Source organism: Protomyctophum bolini, assembly GCF_963924005.1.
Source record: "Protomyctophum bolini genome assembly, chromosome: 10".
NCBI lineage: Eukaryota > Metazoa > Chordata > Actinopteri > Myctophiformes > Myctophidae > Protomyctophum > Protomyctophum bolini.
Window position 1 is genome coordinate 42,922,615 of NC_137871.1, and position 23,850 is coordinate 42,946,464.

The 23,850-nt window shown below is 41.6% G+C and overlaps 2 protein-coding genes and 1 long non-coding RNA gene across 3 annotated transcripts in view; all 3 read right to left on the minus strand.

Annotated features, from left to right (window-relative positions):
• Positions 1-382, minus strand: part of LOC308322934 (plastin-3-like) — a 37,095-nt gene extending 36,713 nt beyond the window's left edge. The window contains exon 1 of the mRNA XM_080774430.1: positions 364-382. The gene's annotated coding sequence lies outside the window, so the exon portion shown is untranslated. The remainder of the gene's footprint in view (positions 1-363) is intronic.
• LOC308322944 overlaps positions 1-23,850 on the minus strand; it is a 447,594-nt gene that overhangs the window by 36,713 nt on the left and 387,031 nt on the right. The gene's annotated exons all lie outside the window — the stretch shown is intronic.
• On the minus strand, positions 16,680-17,621 carry LOC308322896 (chemerin-like receptor 1; the record flags this gene model as incomplete). The annotated part of the gene is made up of 1 exon (XM_080774385.1): positions 16,680-17,621. The coding sequence occupies one exon, from the start codon at positions 17,619-17,621 to the stop codon at positions 16,680-16,682; it is 942 nt and encodes a 313-aa protein (XP_080630511.1).

Sequence of the window (23,850 nt, forward strand, 5' to 3'; positions counted from 1 at the left end):
CGCGCACACACACACACACACACACACACACACACGATGGGAGGAGAGAGAGAGAGGTCTAGGTCGAGTAGCCAAATAAACGGCAGTGGAAATGAAATGAAATGATCGGCAAAAGTTCAGCTCTTTAGCTTTATTTTCTGAGGGTTTGCGACATTAATTATCCTCCTACTAAGTAATAATGTAATAGCTAGGTGTGTGGATCGGCGAAGTGGGCTGTAATGTAAATAAGGTCAAGTTCTATAATCATTACATTATGATACAAACCATTATCCCAGTTTGTTTCCGTGTGTCCCTCTAAAGAATAGCTCGACGCCACACGGGGCAGATCGAGTCATAGTATTATGATTATAATTCTCTTCTTACCTGAGAAGATATAAGCGCAGATCACAAAGTCATCCGGAGGAGAAAGGCAGTATAAATCCCAGCCCGTGTGTGTTTGTGTGTGTGTGTGCGCGCGCGCTGTGCGTGTGCATGTATTTCCTCAGGACAGCATGCAGGGCTGGCTGCCAGGCTGCTGGCTCCGCCCCCTTTGTGCCACTCCCAACCTCTGGTCCTTCCCTCCCTCCCTTCACTGCGTCCTTGACTCCTTACCTTGATTCCTTCATCATTCCTAATAATAGTAGGCTATACCCTATGCACCCCCCGGGTGGGTCCTCAACGCATAGCCAAGGGTCCGCGAAATAATTCAGTTTCTTTCTTTCTTTCTTTCTTGATTTTTTCCTTCTTTACAATTTACAATTTAGGCATTTAGCAGACGCTTTCAATCCAGAGCGACTTGCATTAAGCAAGAAAAAATACATCACATACATAAAAAGTAGTTATCATGAATCATATATACTTATAAGCTAAGAACTTATTTATTTTGATATCATTACAATTATTTCGAAAGTGCTGTCACTATAGGTTTTGGTTAAGCAACTTGAATAAAGTGATATACTGGCACATGATTCATATACCTTTCTGTTTTGACTATGAAAATGGGTCTGGATTATTTTGATTGAAAAGTGTTCAATACAAATATAGGCCTATAGGCTATATAACATAAGTAGCCTATAGGCGTCATTGCGTCAACATATAAAATAGGTCTTTATTTAATATAAATATGTATTTTCATAACAATTTAAATTGAGTATAACTAAGATGTCAAATAATTGTAGTGGAGTAAAAGTTACAATATTTTGCCTGTGGGTTGTAGGCCTATAGTGGAGTAGAACAATCAAGTATTGGAAAAAAGGAAATACTCAAAGTAAAATGAAATTCACTAAAATATGGTACGTCATAAACTGTAGCCTATACTAAAAGTTGCATTATGTCCCTCATGCATCCATCCTGCCTTCTCTTCCTCATTCCTGCAGACTGATGTGTTGTGTTGGATCTTGTCCGGGTGGTACATTCCTCTGTTTATGGCGGTATGAGGCAACACAAGGCAGCTTTGTCCGCACGGCGCATCTATATCAGATTCGGCAACAAACAAGCGACTAAATTATTTTCGCTCCTATATGCCGCCACCAAGAATGTCACTGGAACGCCCTGCCAACAGCCATTAAGACATGCAGGAGTCAATCCCTTGACTCCTTCAAAACCGCTCTCAAATAAAGCCCCATATCGGACGGCTGCAATTCGAAACTGGCCCCCCTTTTACCCCCAACTGTATGTTTTTCCCCCCCCTTTTTACCTCCTTATATGATTTCCTTTTTTTTTCCATATATAAGTGTATATTTTGTACGTCCCTAAATGTTCTGATGAATTGAACATGGTGGACCCTGTTGCAAACAATAAGTGTAATGCTTTATCATGCTGTCGTCCACAGTAACAGCTTTTGTATTGAGTTTTCCTTTCATTTTTTGAAATAATTGCATACTGTCAATAAATACCGTACTTCAATCAATCAATCAATCAATCAATCCTGTCAGGCAGAAACCTCCTATGTCCGTATATACATTTAGTTATTTATTATTATTATTATTATTTTTGGTAAATTAACCCCTTGCTTGATCATATTATACTACACAGCATCACACAGACAGGAGATTCCCAAGCGACACGTTTTGAGCTTTCTGTAGATTTGCTGATTTTGCTGTTTTTGGAATTTGAATCCACAGTGTTTGGACATAACGAGGAAAGAGACGACCATGTATATGTACATAACAAGGTCCCGAAAGAGACGACCAATCATACACCAGGTATAAGATAATACACTATGGTATAAGATTCAAACATTAAAAGTACAGAAGAAGAATAAATACATAATATATGTTGTTGATATTATTGTTGGGGATGCACGATTAATGGGTAGCATCGGAATAGGCCATAATTATCGGCCATAGAAATGCCACATTGGTATCAGGTTCAGGTTCAGGTTTATTTGTCATGTGTATAGATACAGTCATACAGAGTATAAATACAATGACAATTATTCTGCTCAGAGCACTCTTAGGGCTGTATTTTGCGTGTCTTAAGTACCAGGTCTTATTCCCTAACTTGATTAAACTAAAGACCTGGAGGTGTGATCAATGCCATTTGGCTATTCTGACACAGGACATAAACAAACATCTATAGTGCAAGAAAAAGACAGAAAAAAGTGACAAAACAGTGGCAATACAGTTCAAGGTCAGCTGTTCAGCAGCCTGACTGCCTGGGGGTAGAAACTGTTACTGAGACGGGGGGTGCGAGACTTGGTTTTTTGGAAGGGGGTGGTTTTAACAGGATATTTGCGGGATGGCTGGTGTCTTCCATGATGTTGTGGGCTTTTTTTTTTCATACAACGAGTGGTGTGTAGATGTTATGGAGACATTTTGTGATTTTAGCTGCTGTTTTATCGGAACGGTCTCAAAATAATACAGGTTATTGAATCGGTTTTCACCAGCAAAAACATTTTTTAAATGGAAAAAGTATCATCAATGAGTTCAACATAAATCAAAAGTGTCTTATTACCTCTATAGTCCAGAACAAAAGCCAAATCAAATTTAATGTGTGTACTCATCTCATTCACTAATCATTCCGTTGTGAAAACAGACACTTGGGAAAAGGGTATATATGCTATTTATTGATTAATTTAATACTTTATTAACAGGCTTTGGGCCAATAATAAGCCCCTATAGGAGGGCCTATAGGCTTGTTTCCATTGTGGTGCTCTGTATCGCCGGAATCGGTCAGAATCGATATCGGCAGATAATGACAACGCAAATAATGGGATATATCGGTCATAATTTCATAATCGTGCACCCCTAATTATTATTGTTGTTGTTGTTGTTGTTGTTGTTGTTGTTGTTGTACAAGTAATGTCTTAATGTCATAAGAACACCTTATGTAAACCATACTGCAGTAACCCTGGGAAAATAATAATTCAAATGTATAATGTGTTGAAGGTGAGTTTTTGCTATGTTTTTCTTTGTTTTTTATTTCTCCTATGTTTTTTATTTCTTATTTTATATTTTATTTTACTATGTTTTATTTTGAGTTAGTGTTTGTAAACAATTGTAAGTATTGCCTTTTTTAAATGTTATAAATGTTTGTCTGTGTCGGACCCCAGGAAGACTAGCTTTTGTCAAGATCCTTATAAACAATAAACAACAATGTCTATTTAACTATAGGCTACTTCATCATGTATTCTGGGGCAAACCACATGAGCTTGTGAACTGGCTATTTGTGGCGCTGATGTTTGGATGCCCCGAGGTGTGTGTGTGTGTGGGGGGGGGGGGGGGGAGCATTCTGCTAAATGAAGTACAGGGTTTAACACTAGCATGTCTGAGAGGTCATTTTGGATAGAGGCGCCGCGCTATATAAATGCACCATTTACCATTTACTATATTTCTAACACTCACTCCAGAGGGCCACATTACTGTCATAGCAAAAAATAGCACATCTACAAGCTCTAGAATGCGTCGCACTGCGACGCATTCTAGAGCTTGTAGATCTGCTATTTTTGCTACCTGTATATTTTAATTGAAATCCTGAATTATTCAATTACTCAGTCTGTGTCTCATATATAGGAGGGCTGTGGGCAGTTCAGAAACCCGTCCACCATAGTGACATCATCAATGGGGAATCCAAGCTACTGATAAACTACAGGCTTTCTAGTCCTGAAAAGTTGCAATGCGAAAATTGAAGCCATCGTTCTCACGGCAATAACAATCTAAACATTTTTGTGAGAAAAAAATCTGCCTAACGATGATGTCACTGGTGGACGGGTTTCTGAACTGCCCAGAGCCCTCCTATATGAGACACAGACTGAGTAGAAAGAAATGGTGCAATTTTATCATGATTATTAGTGAGGACCTATTATATGAAGATAGGTTGAAAAGTGGTGTGGTGGTCCTTTAAGTGAAGGTGGGGGCCCCATGTGGCCCCCGGGCCGCCAGTTGCCCTGCATGTGCGGTCTAGTCACTCTGTTGTCTCACTGGTGGTGGGCTCCATAGTTCAGAAGCCTGCCTACCAGTGACATCATCGGCGGGGATTCCAAGCAAACAGAAAACCGCAGCCCTTTCTCCTCCTGGAATGTTATTGGCACACTGAAACAGAAATGACCAAACATGCCCACACAGACCACAGATGATGTCACTACTGACTGCATGCACTGTTGTTTTCGTCGACTAAAACTAAGACGGAAAATTGTCCGCCGACGACCTTTTTTCACTGACGAAAACTACATGGAAACTAAATGAAAACGTAGCAATATGATGACTAAAACTAAGACTAAATATATTGATAATTTCGTCGACAAATAAAAACTAGACTAAAATGTTAGGAAGGGACCGGTGGACAAGACATCCAGTATAAGTCATTTTACACGTGGCTGCATGCTGGAAATAGCAGATCTACAAGCTTGTAGATCGGCTATTTTCAGCAAGTGTAAAAACAGTCATTACAACCGGCATCAACGCCAGGCTATACCTGTTAGGGTCTTCAAGGTGTTTGTGTTGACCAGTGAGGAGATCCTGTACAGGAATCCTGTAAGGAATGGTGAAGGAATGGAAGTGTGTAATCTTAAAATGAGCATTAGTAGCACCAAATACTGAACATGGGAAGTGGTTAACCAGTCCCTGCATGCTGGCATTCCTATCCTCCTTCTCTCTCTCTCTCTCTCTCTCTCTCTCTCTCTCTCTCTCTCTCTCTCTCCTGTTATCTCAATTTTCTCACATTTTCTCACATTAATGCCATTCGTGATCATATACTACAGTGTCTCACACACACACACACACACACACGCGCGCGCGCGCTGCGCGCGCGCACACACACGCACACACACACACACACACACACACACACACACACACACACACACACACACACACACACACACACACACACACACACCACAAGTCCCAGTCAGATCTACAAGCTCGAAAAAGTCACTCACGTTATTGTTTTTATAGTATAAACTATATTAATACATGCCGTACAGATTCTGCAATATATCAGAGTCAAAGATCCATCTGTGATCTAACTATTAGATCTAGTGAAGGCCTTAAAACGAAGCCTGGCCCCACAGTAAAGATGCCTTTCGCCTGCAAAATCATAAGCATACGAGCTAGAGAGTCGATCTCCATCCTTTGTTTTGTCCATATTTCTTTTTAAAAATGTGTGTGTGTGCGTGCATGCGTGCGTGTGTGCGTGCGTGCGTACTGAGTCACTGCTGTGCAAGTCAATACAGTTTCCGCACCAATGCAAATCCAAGGCAATTTCCTGTACATGCCACTGCTATGTGGTGGAGAGAGAGAGAGAGAGAGAGAGAGAGAGAGAGAGAGAGAGAGAGAGAGAGAGAGAGAGAGAGAGAGAGAGAGAGAGAGAGAGAGAGAGAGAGAGAGAGAGAGAGGGGTTGTTTTAAACTGAAGACTGATTTAAGAAAACGTACAATTTAGGATACGATGTGAGTTTGAGATTAGGTTTTGGGTGTTAGGGTCAGAGAAGGCCTATTTGCTTCGTGTCTTGCACCAGAAATAGTTGACGTACAAGCTCACATAACACGTGTGTGAGCTTGTAAATCAAGTATTATTGGCTGAGGGTGAGGGTTTTTTTTTAAAGGAGAGGAAAAAAGTTGATGTCCTCACAAGTATACGAGTTTGTGTGTGTGTGTGTGTGTGTGTGTGTGTGTGTGCGTGCCTGTACAGGTGTGCATTATATTGAACCGCACAGAAGAAGGCAAACCTCATTCCCAGCCAATCGGCAGCTGAGTTGACGGCACGACCAAATAGGGGCATGCAGGCTGGGCTGGAGATGGGTGTGGTCGGCAGACACTGAGCATTGTTCTTTACACACACACACACACACACACACACACACACACACACACACACACACTTGGCCTCACCTTCCCTCACGCACGCACGCATGCACGCACAGTCACACACACACACACACACACACACACACACACACACACACACACACACACACACACACACACTTGGCCTCACCTTCCCTCACGCACGCACGCATGCACGCACAGTCACACACACACACAGTCGTACACACACAGTCACACACACACACGTGGCATTAAATCTGTACACTCGCAACCACTCCTAGAACCATCAATGTCCCTATGTCTCTATATGTCCCTATGTCTCTATATGTCTCTATATGTCCCTATGTCTCTATATGTCCCTATGTTATGTATTAGGGTTGTCTTGATCGGATCGGGACTGGATCGTAAATTGGCTATGATCTCATGATTTTCAGAAGAATCGGGGAGAAAAGATCGAATTTGTATAATGGTCTAACTGTTCATCAAATCATCAAACAAAGACTACTCACACTCAGAGGCGTGGAAGGCACCTATGATGAAAACAAAGGAAATGCAACCCCTGCTACGATGGGATAGGTGTGTCTGTGTAGTACTCTCTCTGTCACGGTCACAGACTTTGCCCATCTAGATGTTGTGTTTCTGTTATGTTCTACTTGTTTTGATTCTATGTCGTCTTCCCCGGGTGTTTCTCATGTGTAATCAGCCCCTCATGTGTATATTAGTCCTGTTCCCCAGTCAGTCCTTGTCGAGTCATTGTTTGGTGTCAGTTCAAGTTTGTGTTATCTCTGTCTCTGTTCACCTTTATTGAAATAAAACACCCAACCATGGGTTTGATCACCACCTGCCTGGCTGTCCTGCTTTTGAGTCCTATAGCTCACCTCACCAGAACGTGACACTCTCTGAAAGAGAGAGATACTCTTTAATAAGAGTTTTAACTTGACTGTATATTCACTCTAAACCTCTGATGTGTTTATACGTGGTGGCAGGGCGGCAGCGCTCTCCAGAAATAGCAGATTCTCAAGTGGGGAAAAACAACGTGACGTTTTTCATCTCGTTGAATGAAGTCAACACAGTGACATGTGTCTGCTTCTGGGTCCCAACACTACACATTCCTTCTGGACTGACTGACTGACTGCCCTCTCTCTCTCTCTCTCTCTGATTCTCGAACACACGCACACACACACACACACACACACACACACACACACACACACACACACACACTGTGTGTCAGAGTAGAGGCGCAGCTCCATCAACTCTATGATGCATGATTTGTCCAATAAAACCATTACTGGAGACGTGATGTCTGTACGAATAAACTGATTTTCGACTTTATAGTGGAAAACAGCTGTGTGTCTCTGTGTGTGTGTGTGTGTGTGTGTGTGTGTGTGTGTGTGTGTGTGTGTGTGTGGGGGGTGGGGGGGTGTGGGGGGGGGGGGGGGGCAGAGAGAGATACGCAGAGAGAGACAGAGAGAGAGAGAGCGCTTGGGGCAGAGAAACAACAACAACAATGGTTTCATTGGCCAGCAGTGTTGACATGCTAATCGTTGTCATCACATGATCCTGCAAGCTTGACCTTTGACCCCAGCAGGCTGAAGCTTATTATCATCACTCGACACTTCTAATGTACACCAACCATCTTCAACCGCTTATCCGTGGTCGGGTCGCGGGGGCAACAGCTCCACCAGAGAGCTCCAGATTTCCCTCTCCAGAGCAACATTATAGTGACTTCCTCCTGGGGGATTCCGAGACGTTCCAAGGCCAGTGAGTCCATGTGTTTCCTCCAACTGCGCCTTGGTCTGCCCCGGGGGTCTCCTCCCAGTGGGACGTGCCTCGAGGACCTCCCTATAGGGAGACGCCCGAGAGGCATCCTAACCAGATGCCCGAACCACCTAAGCTGGCTCCTTTCCAGGCGAAGAATTAAGCAGCGACTCTACTCTGAGTCTCTCTCGCGTTACTGAACCAGGTATTAGTACACAACCCAAAATACAGGACCCGTTCCAATTGGTCCATAGGCTTATTGACGTACTCAGAGTAAGTGGATGAGACAACACGAGTGACCAACCTAACCTAAAAGAGCAGACAGGAAGGCACAAACATTACAAAAAGATTTTAGATTAATACCATAGATTACCAGACTAAGAGAACTCAGTCCGTTTCTTCGGACTACACATACCGACATATGTCATGATGTCCGAGCATCAGTGTTGATTTTGTCGACTAAAACTAAGACGAAAAAAGTTCGTCGACTACATTTTTTCACAGACGAAAACTAAAGAACAAAAGTTGAACTAAGCTACGATGACTAAAACTAAGACTAAATATATTGGCTCGTCAACAAATAAAAACTAGACTAAAATGTTAGGAACGGACTATAGTGGACAAGAGATCCAGTATAAGTAATTTTACACTTGGTTCCATGCTGAAAATAGCAGATCTACAAGCTCACAACGCGTAGCGCTGCGGCACGTTGTGAGCTTGTAGATCGGCTATTTAGTCGACTGAAACTAGACTAACATCCTGGTGACTTAAATGTGACTAAAACTAAAGGAAAACTATTCAAAAGACTATTATGACTAAAACTCAAATCAAAAATTGCTGCCAAAAACAACACTGCCTATTTGGCCTATGAGCCAATAGGGTAAGGGATCAATGATCACCACAAAAGAATATGATTGTCAGAATCCCGTTTTTATTTTTCACAAGACCGCTGGTTGTTGCGATCACCTGCACTACAAATAATACTTAATTGTGCTATGACGGAAAACATGTGAATCAATGGCTTCTGTCAAAACTGTCCTGAAAAACCATCTATCAAAAAAAAAACTACAATTAATTAAGTGGAACATTGGAAATAGATATTAATTTCCACTGCAACCACCGATCTTCCTTATTTCTCCACTGTAAAATATAGCTATTTGTACAGTGTATGTGTTGATGATATGAATTGTGTTAATAACATCATGCGCTATATCGAGGAATTGAATAATAACTGGTGTAATAATGTATTTGCTATACTGCCTATAATTCCTATGCTGCATATAGTATTATGCTGTACCATGGCTCCCCCTATTGACTGTTTATGCTACGTGCACGCTCCAGCAGCAGCGCTTAGCGCATGTGCAGTGTGCACAACAACCCTACGTTTGTAGTCTGCTGGAGAAACAAAACAAACTGCTCGACATTGATTTTGATATGGACCGGCTTGATCTACACACTGCAGGTAGGCCAATGTGTAATACCTTATTACACACACACACAACACCAAACTACACTACATACTTGTGTTACACGCCTTACACACGTAGGAATACTGGGCAACTCACCACGGTGAGTTGTCTTCATTGTCTTACATGGCGGTGGGTGAGTGGTGTCTGTACTTTCCGCTGGGGCGAGTTAGGCGAGTTGGTAAAGGGAAAATACGGGGTTATATGCGAGTTAGCAAAATGTCCCACTGTCGTGCGAGGGTTTAGAATTTACCGAAACAAAGCCTACTAGACCGTTAACTTCAGACCGCGTGTTCTGTCACCGTAGAGACGGCAGATGTTGCAGTTGTTCACAGCGACATAGGCCTAATGCGTAGTCCTATAGCTGTCCGCGTCAATGCCTTTTCCCCCCTTCCTTTTCCCCTTTTTTTCAATCACAATTCCAAACACAAATTTAAGTCTATGCCGATGTGATTCTTGTCTGAAGCGCCGGGCAGGCGTTGTGTGGAACTATAATAGGGCCCAACAAAATATCCCAAAAGGAAAAGGGACATAAACATTTGTCGCTTCCAGCCCGCATCCTTGTTGTGGGGCCAGTAGGACCCTTTCTGTGTGTGAGTGTGTTTTATTGTTTATAAGGATCCCCATTAGCTTTTGCCTTGACAAAAGCTAGTCTTCCTGGGGGGTCCGACACAGACAAACATTTAACATTTAACAAAGGCAATACTTACAATTGTTTACAAACACTAACTCAAAATAAAACATAGTAAAACAAAATATAAAATAAGAAATAAAAAACATGGGAGAAATAAAAAACAAAGAAAAACATAGCAAAAAATCACTTTCAACACATTATACATTTTAATTATTATTTCCCCAGGGTTACTGCAGTATGGTTTACATATAGGTGTTCATAATATCCCCGATTTTGCGGAGATAAAGCTCTCTTCTAGCTGTACGTATGTTGAGCGTATAGCCTCGTCTTTCCATTAGTTTTCCGTTCAATCTTTAGTCTGCAAATTATCTTTTATCTTTTATAAATGGAACCATACTTATGTGTCACATACATTAACCATGTAGCCCAGCATGTAATGCGTGAAAATTAACGCATTGATAAATTAAGTAGGAATTAAATGAAGGAATAAATAAACGTTTCTGATTCTTCGGTTCTCAGCGTAAGTTCACCAGTCTAGAGCGTAGTAGTGGAAAAACACTGTGAGAGGTGGACTTTCAGCCCGAAACCCGGAATGTGTATTATTCATAACTCTGCATGCGCTGCGCGCTGAGTCTGACAGCACTGGTCCCGACTGCAGAGCAGAGAAAGGCTCGCTGGCTGCTCTGCTGTCTGCAGATAGACTGTTGTGCTCTCCGTGAGGAAAGCTTGACATGCCAAAGAACTATCTCATCATCATTGACATGCAGAAAAAGTAGGCTACTGTTTTCTTAGCTTTGTGACTGACCAATGAGAAGCAGATTGTATTGTCTGCAAAGGAACTATGTGTCTGTCACAAATAAAAGTTCTGTCCTGCAAGCCCATGTCATGTCAACAACACAGACAAGGCAGCTGTCCGTGAGGTGAGTCCTGCAAATTAAATACCCAATATTATTTTGTACAACCTAGCAAAGCATAAGATAATGGTTTGGAGAATAGGCTGGTCTCTCTTTTTACAAGAGATAAGCCATTGCATAGGCCTACAGGTTCTTAAACTTTTTAATTTCAAGGACCCCCATAACTCTTAGAGTAAAACCAGATGGACCCATAAGATTCCATTTGTACAGTATCAGAGTTAAAAGTTATAAAAGGGTCCATTTGGTTCCATTCGTACTAGTACACTCTCAGAGTTACAGACCTGTAATTGTCCATTTGGGTTACACTCTCAGAGTTACAGACCTGTAAGGGTCCATTTGGAACCCCCTCAAGGAACCATGAGGGTCCCTGGATCACACCTTTGAGAGCCACTGCTTTAAATAAATACATAACTAATATAGAGCATATTTGATCAAATTTAGGAGCCAAACTTTTTTGACAAATTAATTTAATTCAAACGCGCACGACACATGCACATCCACGACATGCATGCGCACATGCATGCGCACATGCACGCGCGCATGTGTCCTCTTTTTGGTAATTCAGAATATGGTATGCCTAATGTTATACTATTGAAAAATAGCAGATCTACAAGCTCGTAGCATGCTGTGAGCTCGTAGATGTGCTATTTTTGAAAAATCTTGAAAATGTGGCGTAAATCTTTCAATATATATTCTTTCCGAGCTCAGAGCTGCAGCCATTGGCTCATGATACGAGCACACGACCAATGGGACAGATCATTCAGTGTTGCTAAGATACACCCCCCCCCCCCCACACACACACACACACACACACCCTTGGACGATGGGGTCCACAGCGCAGAGAGAGAGAGGGGGAGAGTCGGGAGACGCGCTGCGCTCTGATCATGTTCAAGACGGATATCTCGTGTGGTCATTATAGTGTATTAAAGTATTTATTCTAATGCTTCATTCCAGATCAGCGTTTGGAGTCCAGTCTCCAGGTGAAGATTGGTTCTCCAGCCATGACTGTTTCTATTAAACAGGAACCTGAAGACCACCTTAAACAGGACCCTGAAGACCACCTTAAACAGGAACCTGAAGACCACCTTAAACAGAAACCTGAAGACCACCTGGACCTCAGTAAGTTCCAAGCACTTTATTTATTTTATTGGAGAAAGTTGGTCGGTACTGAGGGTGTACAGATGAACCGATATGAATCGGTTGTTATTTTAGCATTAACTGGTTCAGACCGTACGACGTGTGGGCACATCATAAGCAATCCAACCGACGGGGTGTTAGGACGTGTACATACGTCCTAACGCATTTTCAATTATATCAAACGAGAGAAGAATATTCTGTTTTTTCTTTTTCTTTCATATAATAATTTTATAATAATGAACGCTCTTCGTTCATCCGCGGTCCCGTTCACTTCCCTGTTTACCGCTGCAGAAATAATGCCTCGTATCGGCTAATCTAGGGCGCTCTCCGTCCATCTGATCCTTTTGATCAGATGGATATACTAAGCTCTTCATTTCTGACTTCTCACCCGCCTCTCGTTCAAAATACGAACACGAGGGAATAGTTAGCGATTTTTATCAAAACGAGAGCACGGTAAGCAAAAATATGTCTCCGTTTTTTCGGCGCGGAAGGGACGGGGCTTTACAGAGTAAAAGCGCCCATATCTTCCCGGCACCACAAGCTTCTATTTTGAAGGAATCCCCGCACTGATTGTGTTAACAATATGACTACATCGATGCATTGATCAAAATGTATTATGAATGGGACGGCTGTTTGGTTGTAAAAGTATTAATGCGTTCACTGAAGCTTTGCAGTTAATTATATATATTAACTAACCTGCTGCAGAAGACTGTGCACTGATCTAACATTTACAAGTCATTACTTTTAAAATAGTAATTACTACCTCTTATAAATTTATTCAGCTTGTCTCACATCTTCTATGAGAGTGCTGCAATGTAAATACACAACACCCACACTATTTACAGCACAGAGCACTGTCAGCGCACCCTCACATTTCCAATTTGGAAAATGTGGGCAAAGAGTAATCTGTTGATACTTTTTCCAGCCACTACTCTGCACTGAGGTACAAGATTCAAACCTTTTATAGAGTCTCTTTGTACTTTTTTTCCTAGACTTTCTCCTCGTATCTGTCTGTAAATATGAGGTTACACCTAAAGAGAGCTCCAGTCTGGTCCAGGAGGAACCACAACCTCCACAGATTAAAGATGAACAGGAGGAGCTACTTCGAAGACCAGAAGAGGCTGGTGGGTCAACGTTGACATTACTAGCAGTGAAAAGTGAAGATGATGAAAACGGAGAGACAGAGCCTGTAGCCGGCACCTCAACTGAACACATCAAAACACAAGCTGATGTAGAGGACTGTGGAACATCACAACCAACTAGTGATGAGCAGCTCCTCTCTTCACACTGTTCTGAATCTGACGTCACTGAAGACAGTGATGACTGGGAAGAGACTAGGCGAGATCAGTCAACTTTAAACGCACTGAAATCACATAAGACACAAAATGTGGCAGGACAGTGCAAGCTGTCCCATGACCTGAAATCATCGAACCAAACTCACTCCATGAGGAGTCACACAGGGAAGAAAGGTTTTAGCTGTACAGAGTGTGGCAAAGTGTTCAATCAAAAAAGAGGTTTAAACACACATATGAGGATTCATACAGGCGAAAAGCCCTTTCTGTGTACAGTATGTGGTAAAGGCTTTAATATGACGGGTCATCTTAAACCACACATGATGATTCATACAGGTGAAAAGCCTTTTTTCTGTACAGTATGTGGTAAAGGCTTTAATTTGACGGGTAATCTAAAAAAACACATGAGGATTCATACAGGTGAAAAGCCCTTTTTGTGTACAGTATGTGGTAAAGGCTTTAATATGACGGGTCATCTTAAAACACACATGCTGACTCATACAGGCGAAAAGCCCTTTTCTTGTATAGTATGTGGTACAGGCTTTGCTCAGATTGGTAGTCTGAAAACACACATGAGGATTCATACAGGTGAAAAGCCCTTTTTGTGTACAGTATGTGGTAAAGGTTTTGCTGAGATGGGTCAGCTAAAAAGACATAATATGAGGATTCATACAGGCGAAAAGCCCTTTTCTTGTACAGTATGTGGTACAGGCTTTGCTCAGACGGGTGATCTAAAAAGACACATGTGGATTCATACAGGCAAAAAGCCCTTTTCTTGTACAGTATGTGGTACAGGCTTTGCTCAGACGGGTAACCTAAAAACACACATGAGGACTCATACAGGTGAAAAGCCCTTTTCTTGTACAGTATGTGGTACAGGCTTTGCTCAGATGGGTGGTCTTAAAACACACATGAGGACTCATACAGGTGAGTTTTCTTGTACAGTATGTGGTAAAGGCTTTAGTGGAGCGGGTCATCTAAAAGAACATATGATGACTCATACTCATACTCATTAGCTGAAGTTAGTCACTGTTGTTTTCGTCAGGCATGACGATGACGTAAATTACTACGTCTTTTTTTGAGGACTAATACATGACGTTTACGAAGTAAACAACAACAAATGCAGGACAAGACTGACGCTGACTGAAGCTCTCTTTGATGACTAAAATATGACGAGAATGTGTGTTGGTTATCGTTGACAAGACGAGAGTAGACGAAAATGGAAAAGTTTCAAAAGGCATGAAAATATTCCACGGAAAATCAGAAGAACACGTATGTCTGCCTTCAGGAAGGAGATATGGTGTTACAGTATACAATAAGGTCAGACTGAAGAGGTCTTTTGTGTCCATCAGTCGACTTTGAGGCTTAATCAGGTTTTTGGCATGTAGGACTAGAATGAGCTGTGGACATTGCTCTGTGCCCTTATGTTATGTCTCTATGTATGTAACTGTATTTTTATTTCTGTTTTTGTGTTATGTCAAATGTTTGTATGTTGCATACAAGGCCGCTGGGCCGAAAGACACATTTCAATGCGAACTGACAATAAAGTACTATATGAAAAGTACTATATCATTTCTTATCAATGTGGTAATGGCAGACAAGCTACTGGGTTTTTTGTAGATGTTCACTGTGTTGACGTGTGTTTTTTTGGATTGTTAAATAATAATTAGTTCGTTTTATTTTCATTACTTATTTACATTCTACAGAGTTTCGTTTATTTAAGATCTAGTGCCGTGATGTTTGTATTTTGCATATTTGCATATTAGGTTTTAGTCATATTTTAGTCATTTGGACGAAATGTTTATTAGTCCTTTTATATCCTTTGATAGTCGACAAAAACTAACTCCAAAGGGTTTTAGTCAGTTTAGTCGATGACATTTAAAAGGTTTTGGTCCAGTTTTAGTCAAAAATAAAATATGTATTTTATTTCTGAAAGTATTAGCACAATCGTATGTGTGTGCCAGTGTTGCCAGGTCTTGTCATTCTAAGCTACTTTGGACTTGTTTATCTGTAAAGTTGCTTTAGTTTGAAATATTGGTGGTCCTTGACATGAACATGTTTGAGAATGTGCAATGAATCTTCCATTTGTTTTTAGGGTTTCTTCCTGGAGGCTGAAACCTTGACAGTCAAACGTACAAAACGTGAAAAAAACCCAGTGATTGACATCACGATATCCTCCCCTCCCCCAACCCCTCCCCCAGTCCCCCGTTATCATCAAACAACAGCTAAGGTGTGGTTTAAGTTCAGGTGGATCACCGCCCACCAGGCAAACCAGGCATACTTATATAAGAAGTGGTGGGCGTGTCCACATAAAAACTACATTTTAACAAATTATTCCTATAATAATACCTGATGATCATGTTTTAGGGTGGAACAAATATCACGGCACTTCATCTCATTGAGGTTGAGGATCAAGGAACCCTGCTACACATGGAAAATGGTTATTGATATTTTGATAATGTTTGTGTTTGCTTGGTTTAATAAAAGGTTTCTACATTACATCTCTATGTGCGTTTTATCATTACATATGTTATCAAATATGTGTTGCATTTACCCCATAGTGAACAATACAGTCATTTTACAGCCTGTATACCCCACGCTTAGGCTATTCCTACAGGCTACATGAGTAACTTCAATTTACTGTCTGCAAATATTATATTATTCTTATGCTTATTATAGTTGTCATTTTTGTTGTCATAATAATAATAATAATAATAATAATAATAAGACATCACACAAAAGGCTATGTTTAAACTACCTAAAGTTATGTTTTAAACGTGTGTGTGTGTGTGTGTGTGTGTGTGTGTGAGTGAGTGAGTGAGTGAGTGAGTGAGTGTGTGTGTGTGTGTGTGTGTGTGTGTGTGTGTGTGTGTGTGTGTGTGTGTGTGTGTGTGTGTGTGTGTGTGTGTGTGTGTGTGTGAGTGAGTTAGTGTGTGTGACTGTGCATGACTGTGAGTGTCCATCAACTCAAAATGCCATGACATGCTTCTGTCCTGTATTCAACATTTGACTAATAAGATCTTCCTGCTCCTTTTCTTTCTTTTATGGAATATGTAAAAGACTAAAGTAGCAACAACATGAATATAATCATGTAAAACCATACATGAAACGAAATAAAGACCTATGGAATGAAACTCCACAAATGTTTAATTTAAACATGGAACAACAACCAGGAAATTGTTCCTCAAAAATTGACCAGGAAAGGAAATTTGACCAGGAAACTGTTCCTCAAAATAAACCGTACTGTGAGGGGACATGTTGTCTCCTCTGTCTCAGTTCAGACCCTTCGTCGGGTTGAGACGGCTCTTCGGCGAAGGCTTTCTCCAGAACCTTTAGGACGGACCTGCAGCGGAACACGTCCTTGAAACCCTGACCCATGAACACGTACAGCAGCGGGTTCACGCAGCTGTTGAGGAGAGCCAGGGCGTAGGTGACGGGGATCCCCAACCGGATCACGAGGTCCAGTGGACTCGTGTCACCGGACACGGGGTTATTATTCACAGCATAAATCAGCCATATGACGTGATAGGGCGCCCAGCACAGGAAGAACACGGCGATGACCGTCGCGATCATTTTGAAGGAGTGACCCGACTGCAGCGCGGGGTTATTCCTGAGCCGGTGGACGACGACGGAGTAGCAGGAGACGATGGCGGCGAAAGGGACCGCGAAGGCCACGACGGAGTTAGTGACGACCATGTCGAGGTCAGGACAGTCCCAGCAGACCCCATGGAACTCCTTAAAGATAACCGTGACGTAAGGGGAGCTGAGAGCCAGAGCCAGCAGCCAGACTCCCGCACTCACCCAGGAGGCCTTTCTGACGGCGCGGTGTTTCCGGGTCCACAGTGGACACGTCACACACACACACCTGTCCACGCTGATGACCACCAGGATGAGGATGCTGGCGTGCATGTTCACGTAGAACACCACGATGTCCATCACGCAAACGAACCAGCCGAACGGCCAGCGTCCGCCCAGAGCTCTGGTGGTGATGCCCAGGGGCAGGAAGGCCGTGACCAGGAGGTCGGCCACGGCCAGGTTGAGGTACCAGACGGTGCTGACGGTTTTCTTCATCCTGAAGCCCGTCGCCCAGATGACCACGCCGTTCCCCGACACGCCGAGCACCAAGACCACGCTGTAGATGACCACGGACATGGTGTGGATGGAATTCATGATTCTATCCTGCTGGTCATCCTCCATCCTAAAATAACAAAACAATTACTATAAAGCCTAGAGAAAATATATCATAAATTAATACTGAAACCAGTTACCAGATATAATCATTAAGGAAAGTTTATGCATGCACTATGTCTGTATGTCTATGTGTACTATATGTAAACTCTCAGTTTACATTTTCCAGCCATTCAGTTGCAAAAAAATAAATAAAATAACATATCAAATAACTAAAACAAAATATATTGGCAATGTCATCAACGGATTAAAAACTAGACTAAAATGTCAGGGAGGGACTAGTGGAGCAGAGATCCATGCAGTAGCCTATAGAACGAAAAGACAATTCATTTTATGTTTGGTTTGCGATCGGCCAGATCGGGGGTTGCATGCTGTATGAAAATAGCCGATCTACAAGCTCACAAAGTGTTGGTAATACCAGTGGTGGGAAAAAGTACTGCAATGTTTGACTCGTGTAAAAGTATCAATAGTGCAATGGCGAAATACTCTGTTGTACGTGAAAGTCCAGACAATTGGGCTTGAGTTGAGTACAGCACTTAACACTTCATGACTGAGAGGTCATTTCCAAAGACACTTGAAAAAAAAAGCTTTTAGAAGAATCGAGCTGCCTTCAGGTCTCAATGTTTTAAACAGCTCTATATTCTAGATATCAATCATTATACATGTCATAATAAAGACAGTACAATAAAAGCATAGTTACCTGTTTCAAAGTGTTGAAGAGACGTCAGCCAGAGAGGAGTCTTGGTAGAAGTGTGGACAGTGGACAGTGAGGAGGCAACTTTATACTTGTACGTGTGTGTGTGTGTGTGTGTGTGTGTGTGTGTGTGTGTGTGTGTGTGTGTGTGTGTGTGTGTGCCACTCCAACGGAAAGACATACAAAGCTAGCTGCATGCTTTTTGTTGGAGTGAAAACCTTCTGAAACATTCAAACTAAAATCGATTTAGATTTGAGCTAAAACTTGACAATTTGTGCAAAAAATAAATAAAAAATGAATAGGGCCTATCCCTTATTAAGTATTTTTTTGTAAATCTGTGTTCTAACCTTTGGAATCTTGAGAAGTGAGAACTGACATGATTATTGTTTACAGCAGTGTAAGTAGAATTACTGCAATATAGAAGCACTCTATATGTGAAAATCTGGATTTCATATAATCTACTTGAGTAAAAGTACAAAAGTATTGGCAAGTTGGCATCGAAATCAGTGTTTCCGTCGACTACAATGACGAATAATGTCGGTCCACTTTTTTCACTGACAAAGAGTACATGAAAACTAAACAAAAACTAAGCCATGATGACAATTTCGTCAACAAATAAAAACTAGACTGAAATGTATAGGAAGGGACTAGTGGACAAGCGACCCAGTATAAGTCCTTTTACACTTGGTTGCATGCTGAAAATAGCAGATCAGCTATTTCCAGCAAGTGTCAAATCAGTCATTACGACGGCATCAAGGCCCGCCAAAATAAATGTTAGTCGACTAAATCAACTGTAGATTTATATATTCTCCCGGCAGGATCCGCCGGGAGAATATATGCGCAGCTGCGCGACATGAGACTAATTACTTAGAGCAACAGAGAGAGAGAGGAGCGTGTGTGTGTGTACATGTGTGCGTGTGTATGTCAATTTTACAAAGGTGCAGACAATCAGAAATCAGCAGAGAGTGAGCAATGTTTGCGCTACTCTATGCCGAATTGAAGTGGACTCAGACCCAGACTTTTTTTTTCTCCCTGGAAATAAAAACGTCTGGGTTTCCGAGGCTAACTAAAATGTGACTATAAGACTAAATTAAAACTATTCAAGAGACTATTCATGATTAACACTAAAAATCTAAATGTGCTGCCAAAAACAACACTGGACCTAAACTATAGATAGAGGATATGCGCGCGACATCATCATCAAACCAGGAATGACCTATAGTGGAAGATTTAAGACACGTTTGACTTCAAGTCATGATGCAGAGAAACCCTTTGGTATGGAATTACCTTAGGGTCATACTAAAAGATTTATCCAAAGACACAAGCTGCATCACCCTTCATTTATGAAATATACATGTTTTTCAAAATGGCCGCCGACAATAACCCACTATTACACCATACCCCATATCTTTGCTACTGTTAGAGCTATAATAATAATATTGGTGCCAAAGTATACATTTTTAGGGTCAAGGAATCCAATTAAATAGATTTCAAGACTAAAAAATCTAAAAGTTTTCTCGTTACCATGACAACGGGGGCAAAATATGCACATTTCATTCGAAAACATACGTTTTAACAGGGTAACTTTACCCCCCCTTATCCACTAAAACTTTCATTTAGTTTCCTCTTTGGCTTGGAAGTACCTTAGGGTCATAGGAAAAGATTTATCCAAAGACACAAGCTGCATCACCTTTCATTTCTGAATTATACACCTTTTTCAAAATGGCCGCCACCATTTACAGCAATACAGCATAGCCCGTATCTTTGCTTCTGTTAGATCTATAATAATAATATTGGTGCCAAAGTATACATTTTTAGGGTCAAGGAATCGAATTAAATAGATTTCAAGACTAAAAAATCTAAAAGTTTTCTCGTTACCATGACAACGGGGGCAAAATATGCACATTTCATTCGAAAACATACGTTTTAACAGGGTAACTTTACCCCCCCTTATCCACTAAAACTTTCATTTAGTTTCCTCTTTGGCTTGGAAGTACCTTAGGGTCATAGGAAAAGATTTATCCAAAGACACAAGCTGCATCACCTTTCATTTCTGAATTATACACCTTTTTCAAAATGGCCGCCACCATTTACAGCAATACAGCATAGCCCGTATCTTTGCTTCTGTTAGAGCTATAATAATAATATTGGTGCCAAAGTATACATTTTTAGGGTCAAGGAATCCAATTAAATAGATTTCAAGAATAAAAAACCCAATAGTTTTCTCGTTACCATGACAATAGCTGTTAAATATGCGAATTTAAATCGTAAAATACGTTTTAACAGGGTAACTTTCCACCCCTCACTCCTAAAACTTTTATTTAGTTTTCCCTTTGGCATGGAAGTGCCTTAGGGCAATTGGAAAAGATTTATCCAAAGAGACGAGTTGCATCACCCTTCATTTACGAAATATACACATTTTTAAAATGGCCGCCACCATTTACAATAATACAGCAGATCTAATGTTTTTGCTTCTGTTATAAAAGTTTGCTCATTTCCACTCATATCATCATACATCATCAGCCAATCAGCTGAGCACATTCCGTGCTCATGCACACACGTACACACAAAGCTGTGCATATAGGAGCGCCGCTAAAAAAAACCCAATGTTTTTCTCATTACCGTCACCATCCATCCATCCATCCATCTTCAACCGCTTATCCGTAGTCGGGTCGCGGGGGCAACAGCTCCACCAGAGAGCTCCAGACTTCCCTCTCCAGAGCAACATTAGTGACTTCCTCCTGGGGGATTCTGAGACGTTCCAAGGCCTGTGAGTCGATGTATTTCCTCCAACTGCGCCTTGGTCTGCTCCGGGGTCTCTTCCCAGTGGGACGTGTGTCGAGGACCTCCCTAGGGAGGCGGCCGAGAGGCATCCTAACCAGATGCGCGAACCACCCCAGCTGACTCCGAAGGCGAAGGAGCAGCGGTTCTACTCCGAGTCTCTCTCGTGTGACTGAACTTCTCACCCTATCTCTAAGGGAGATGCCAGCCACCCGTCGAAGAAAACTCATTTCTGCCGCTTGTATTCGTGACCTTATTCTTTTCGGTCATGACCCACACTTCATGGCCATAGGTGAGAGTAGGAACGAAGATTGCTCGGTAGACGGAGAGCTTTGCCTTCTGGCTCAACTCTCTTTTTGTCACAACAGTGCGGTACAGCGACTGCAATACCGCCCCTGCTGAGTACCATGGCCTCAGATTTGGAGATGCTGATCTCTTCCCATGGCCACCACACACTCGACAACATAATCTGCAAAAAGCAGTGAAGCAACCCTTAGCTCCCCGAAGCGTACCCTCTCCTCCACGACTGCGTCTCGAAATCCTTCCCTTTCAGGTCATAGGGGCAACAGCTCCACCAGAGCTACAGACTTCCCTCTCCAGAGCAACATTAGTAACTTCCTCCTGGGGGATTCAGAGGCGTTCCAAGGCCAATTAATGGTTGTAATCCCTCCATCTCATCCTTGGTCTTCCCAGGGGTCTCCTCCCAGTGGGACGTGCATCGAGGACCTCCCTAAAGGGAGATGCCCGATAAGCATCCTAACCAGATGCCCGAACCACCTAAGATGGCTCCTTTCCAAAATAATAAGCATGACTGAACTTCTCACCCTATCTGTCCCTATGTTGAAAATATGTGTCAAGTGTCAACCAATCCCCTCAACACCCAGAGCCTTCAGCATTTCTTGACGGATCTCACCAACCTCTGAGGCTTTTCCACTGTGGAGTTGCTTAACTGGCTGTCCCGAGTCTCCTGGGATAACATACTGACCATAACTGTTATGGTCAGCCCATGATTGGCACAGAAGTCCAATAACAAGCCACCACTCGGGTTCAGATCAGGGAGATCGTTCCTCCCAAACACGCCACTCCCAAGTGTCTCATTGCCCACGTGCATTGAAGACCCCCAGTAAGACTACAGAATCCCCCACAACAGGTGCCCCATACAGGGCCCCATGTAAGGCACCTTTAAAATGCTGCATGTCAGAGCATACAATGGCTCTCTGCAAATACTTGTCTCGTATAAATAATGTGAATAGGATTTGCAACCCCATTGTCATGGTATTGACCCTTATATTATTATTATAGCTCTAACAGAAGCAAAGATACGGGCTATGCTGTATTGCTGTAAATGGTGGCGGCCATTTTGAAAAAGGTGTATAATTCAGAAATGAAAGGTGATGCAGCTTGTGTCTTTGGATAAATCTTTTCCTATGACCCTAAGGTACTTCCAAGCCAAAGAGGAAGCTAAATGAAAGTTTTAGTGGATAAGGGGGGGTAAAGTTACCCTGTTAAAACGTATGTTTTCGAATGAAATGTGCATATTTTACCCCCGTTGTCATGGTAACGAGAAAACTTTTAGATTTTTTTAGTCTTGAAATCTATTTAATTGGATTCCTTGACCCTAAAAATGTATACTTTGGCACCAATATTATTATTATAGCTCTAACAGAAGCAAAGGTACGGGCTATGCTGTATTGCTGTAAATGGTGGCGGCCATTTTGAAAAAGGTGTATAATTCAGAAATGAAAGGTGATGCAGCTTGTGTCTTTGGATAAATCTTTTCCTATGACCCTAAGGTACTTCCAAGCCAAAGAGGAAACTAAATGAAAGTTTTAGTGGATAAGGGGGGGTAAAGTTACCCTGTTAAAACGTATGTTTTCGAATTAAATGTGCATATTTTACCCCCGTTGTCATGGTAACGAGAAAACTTTTAGATTTTTTAGTCTTGAAATCTATTTAATTGGATTCCTTGACCCTAAAAATGTATACTTTGGCACCAATATTATTATTATAGCTCTAACAGAAGCAAAGATACAGGCTATGCTGTATTGCTGTAAATGGTGGCGGCCATTTTGAAAAAGGTGTACAATTCAGAAATGAAAGGTAATGCAGCTTGTGTCTTTGGATAAATCTTTTCCTATGATCCTAAGGTACTTCCATGCCAAAAAGGTTCTCTGCATCATGACTTGAAGTTAACGGCGAAAAAATCGGCCTTAAATCTTCCACTACTACTGAGTGGCAAAAAAACGACTTGATCTGGCCTTGACAACATCCACACAGAAAAGTCATATCTGATTGCATTAAACAACATTAAACAATGTTAAACTCACTTTGCATGTTGCTTTGCCACTCGATGTGCCATTCACTTAACCCTTTAAGACCCAGCGTTGCTTTTTAGCAACAATTTTATTTTAATTAATTACAAAAAAAAAAAAAGTTTTATTTTTTCACCTAAACGTCATCAGTGATGTTCATTGCAATGCCATTTCAATGCCATTGGTCATGATATTTGCATATAAATAACAGAGAACAAATAACATATAAAAAACAGAGGCTGAAATTCACACAAATTAAAAATGGCTGGACTTTTGACCTTTGCCCTAAAAACAGTAGGTACAATAATTGTAATATATGTTTTTTTTTGATCATTAGAATGTCTAGAACATGTTTTATTCATTATTGTGAAAGATATCCCCCAAATGTAAATTATTAATTTATTATATTATAATATAATTATTA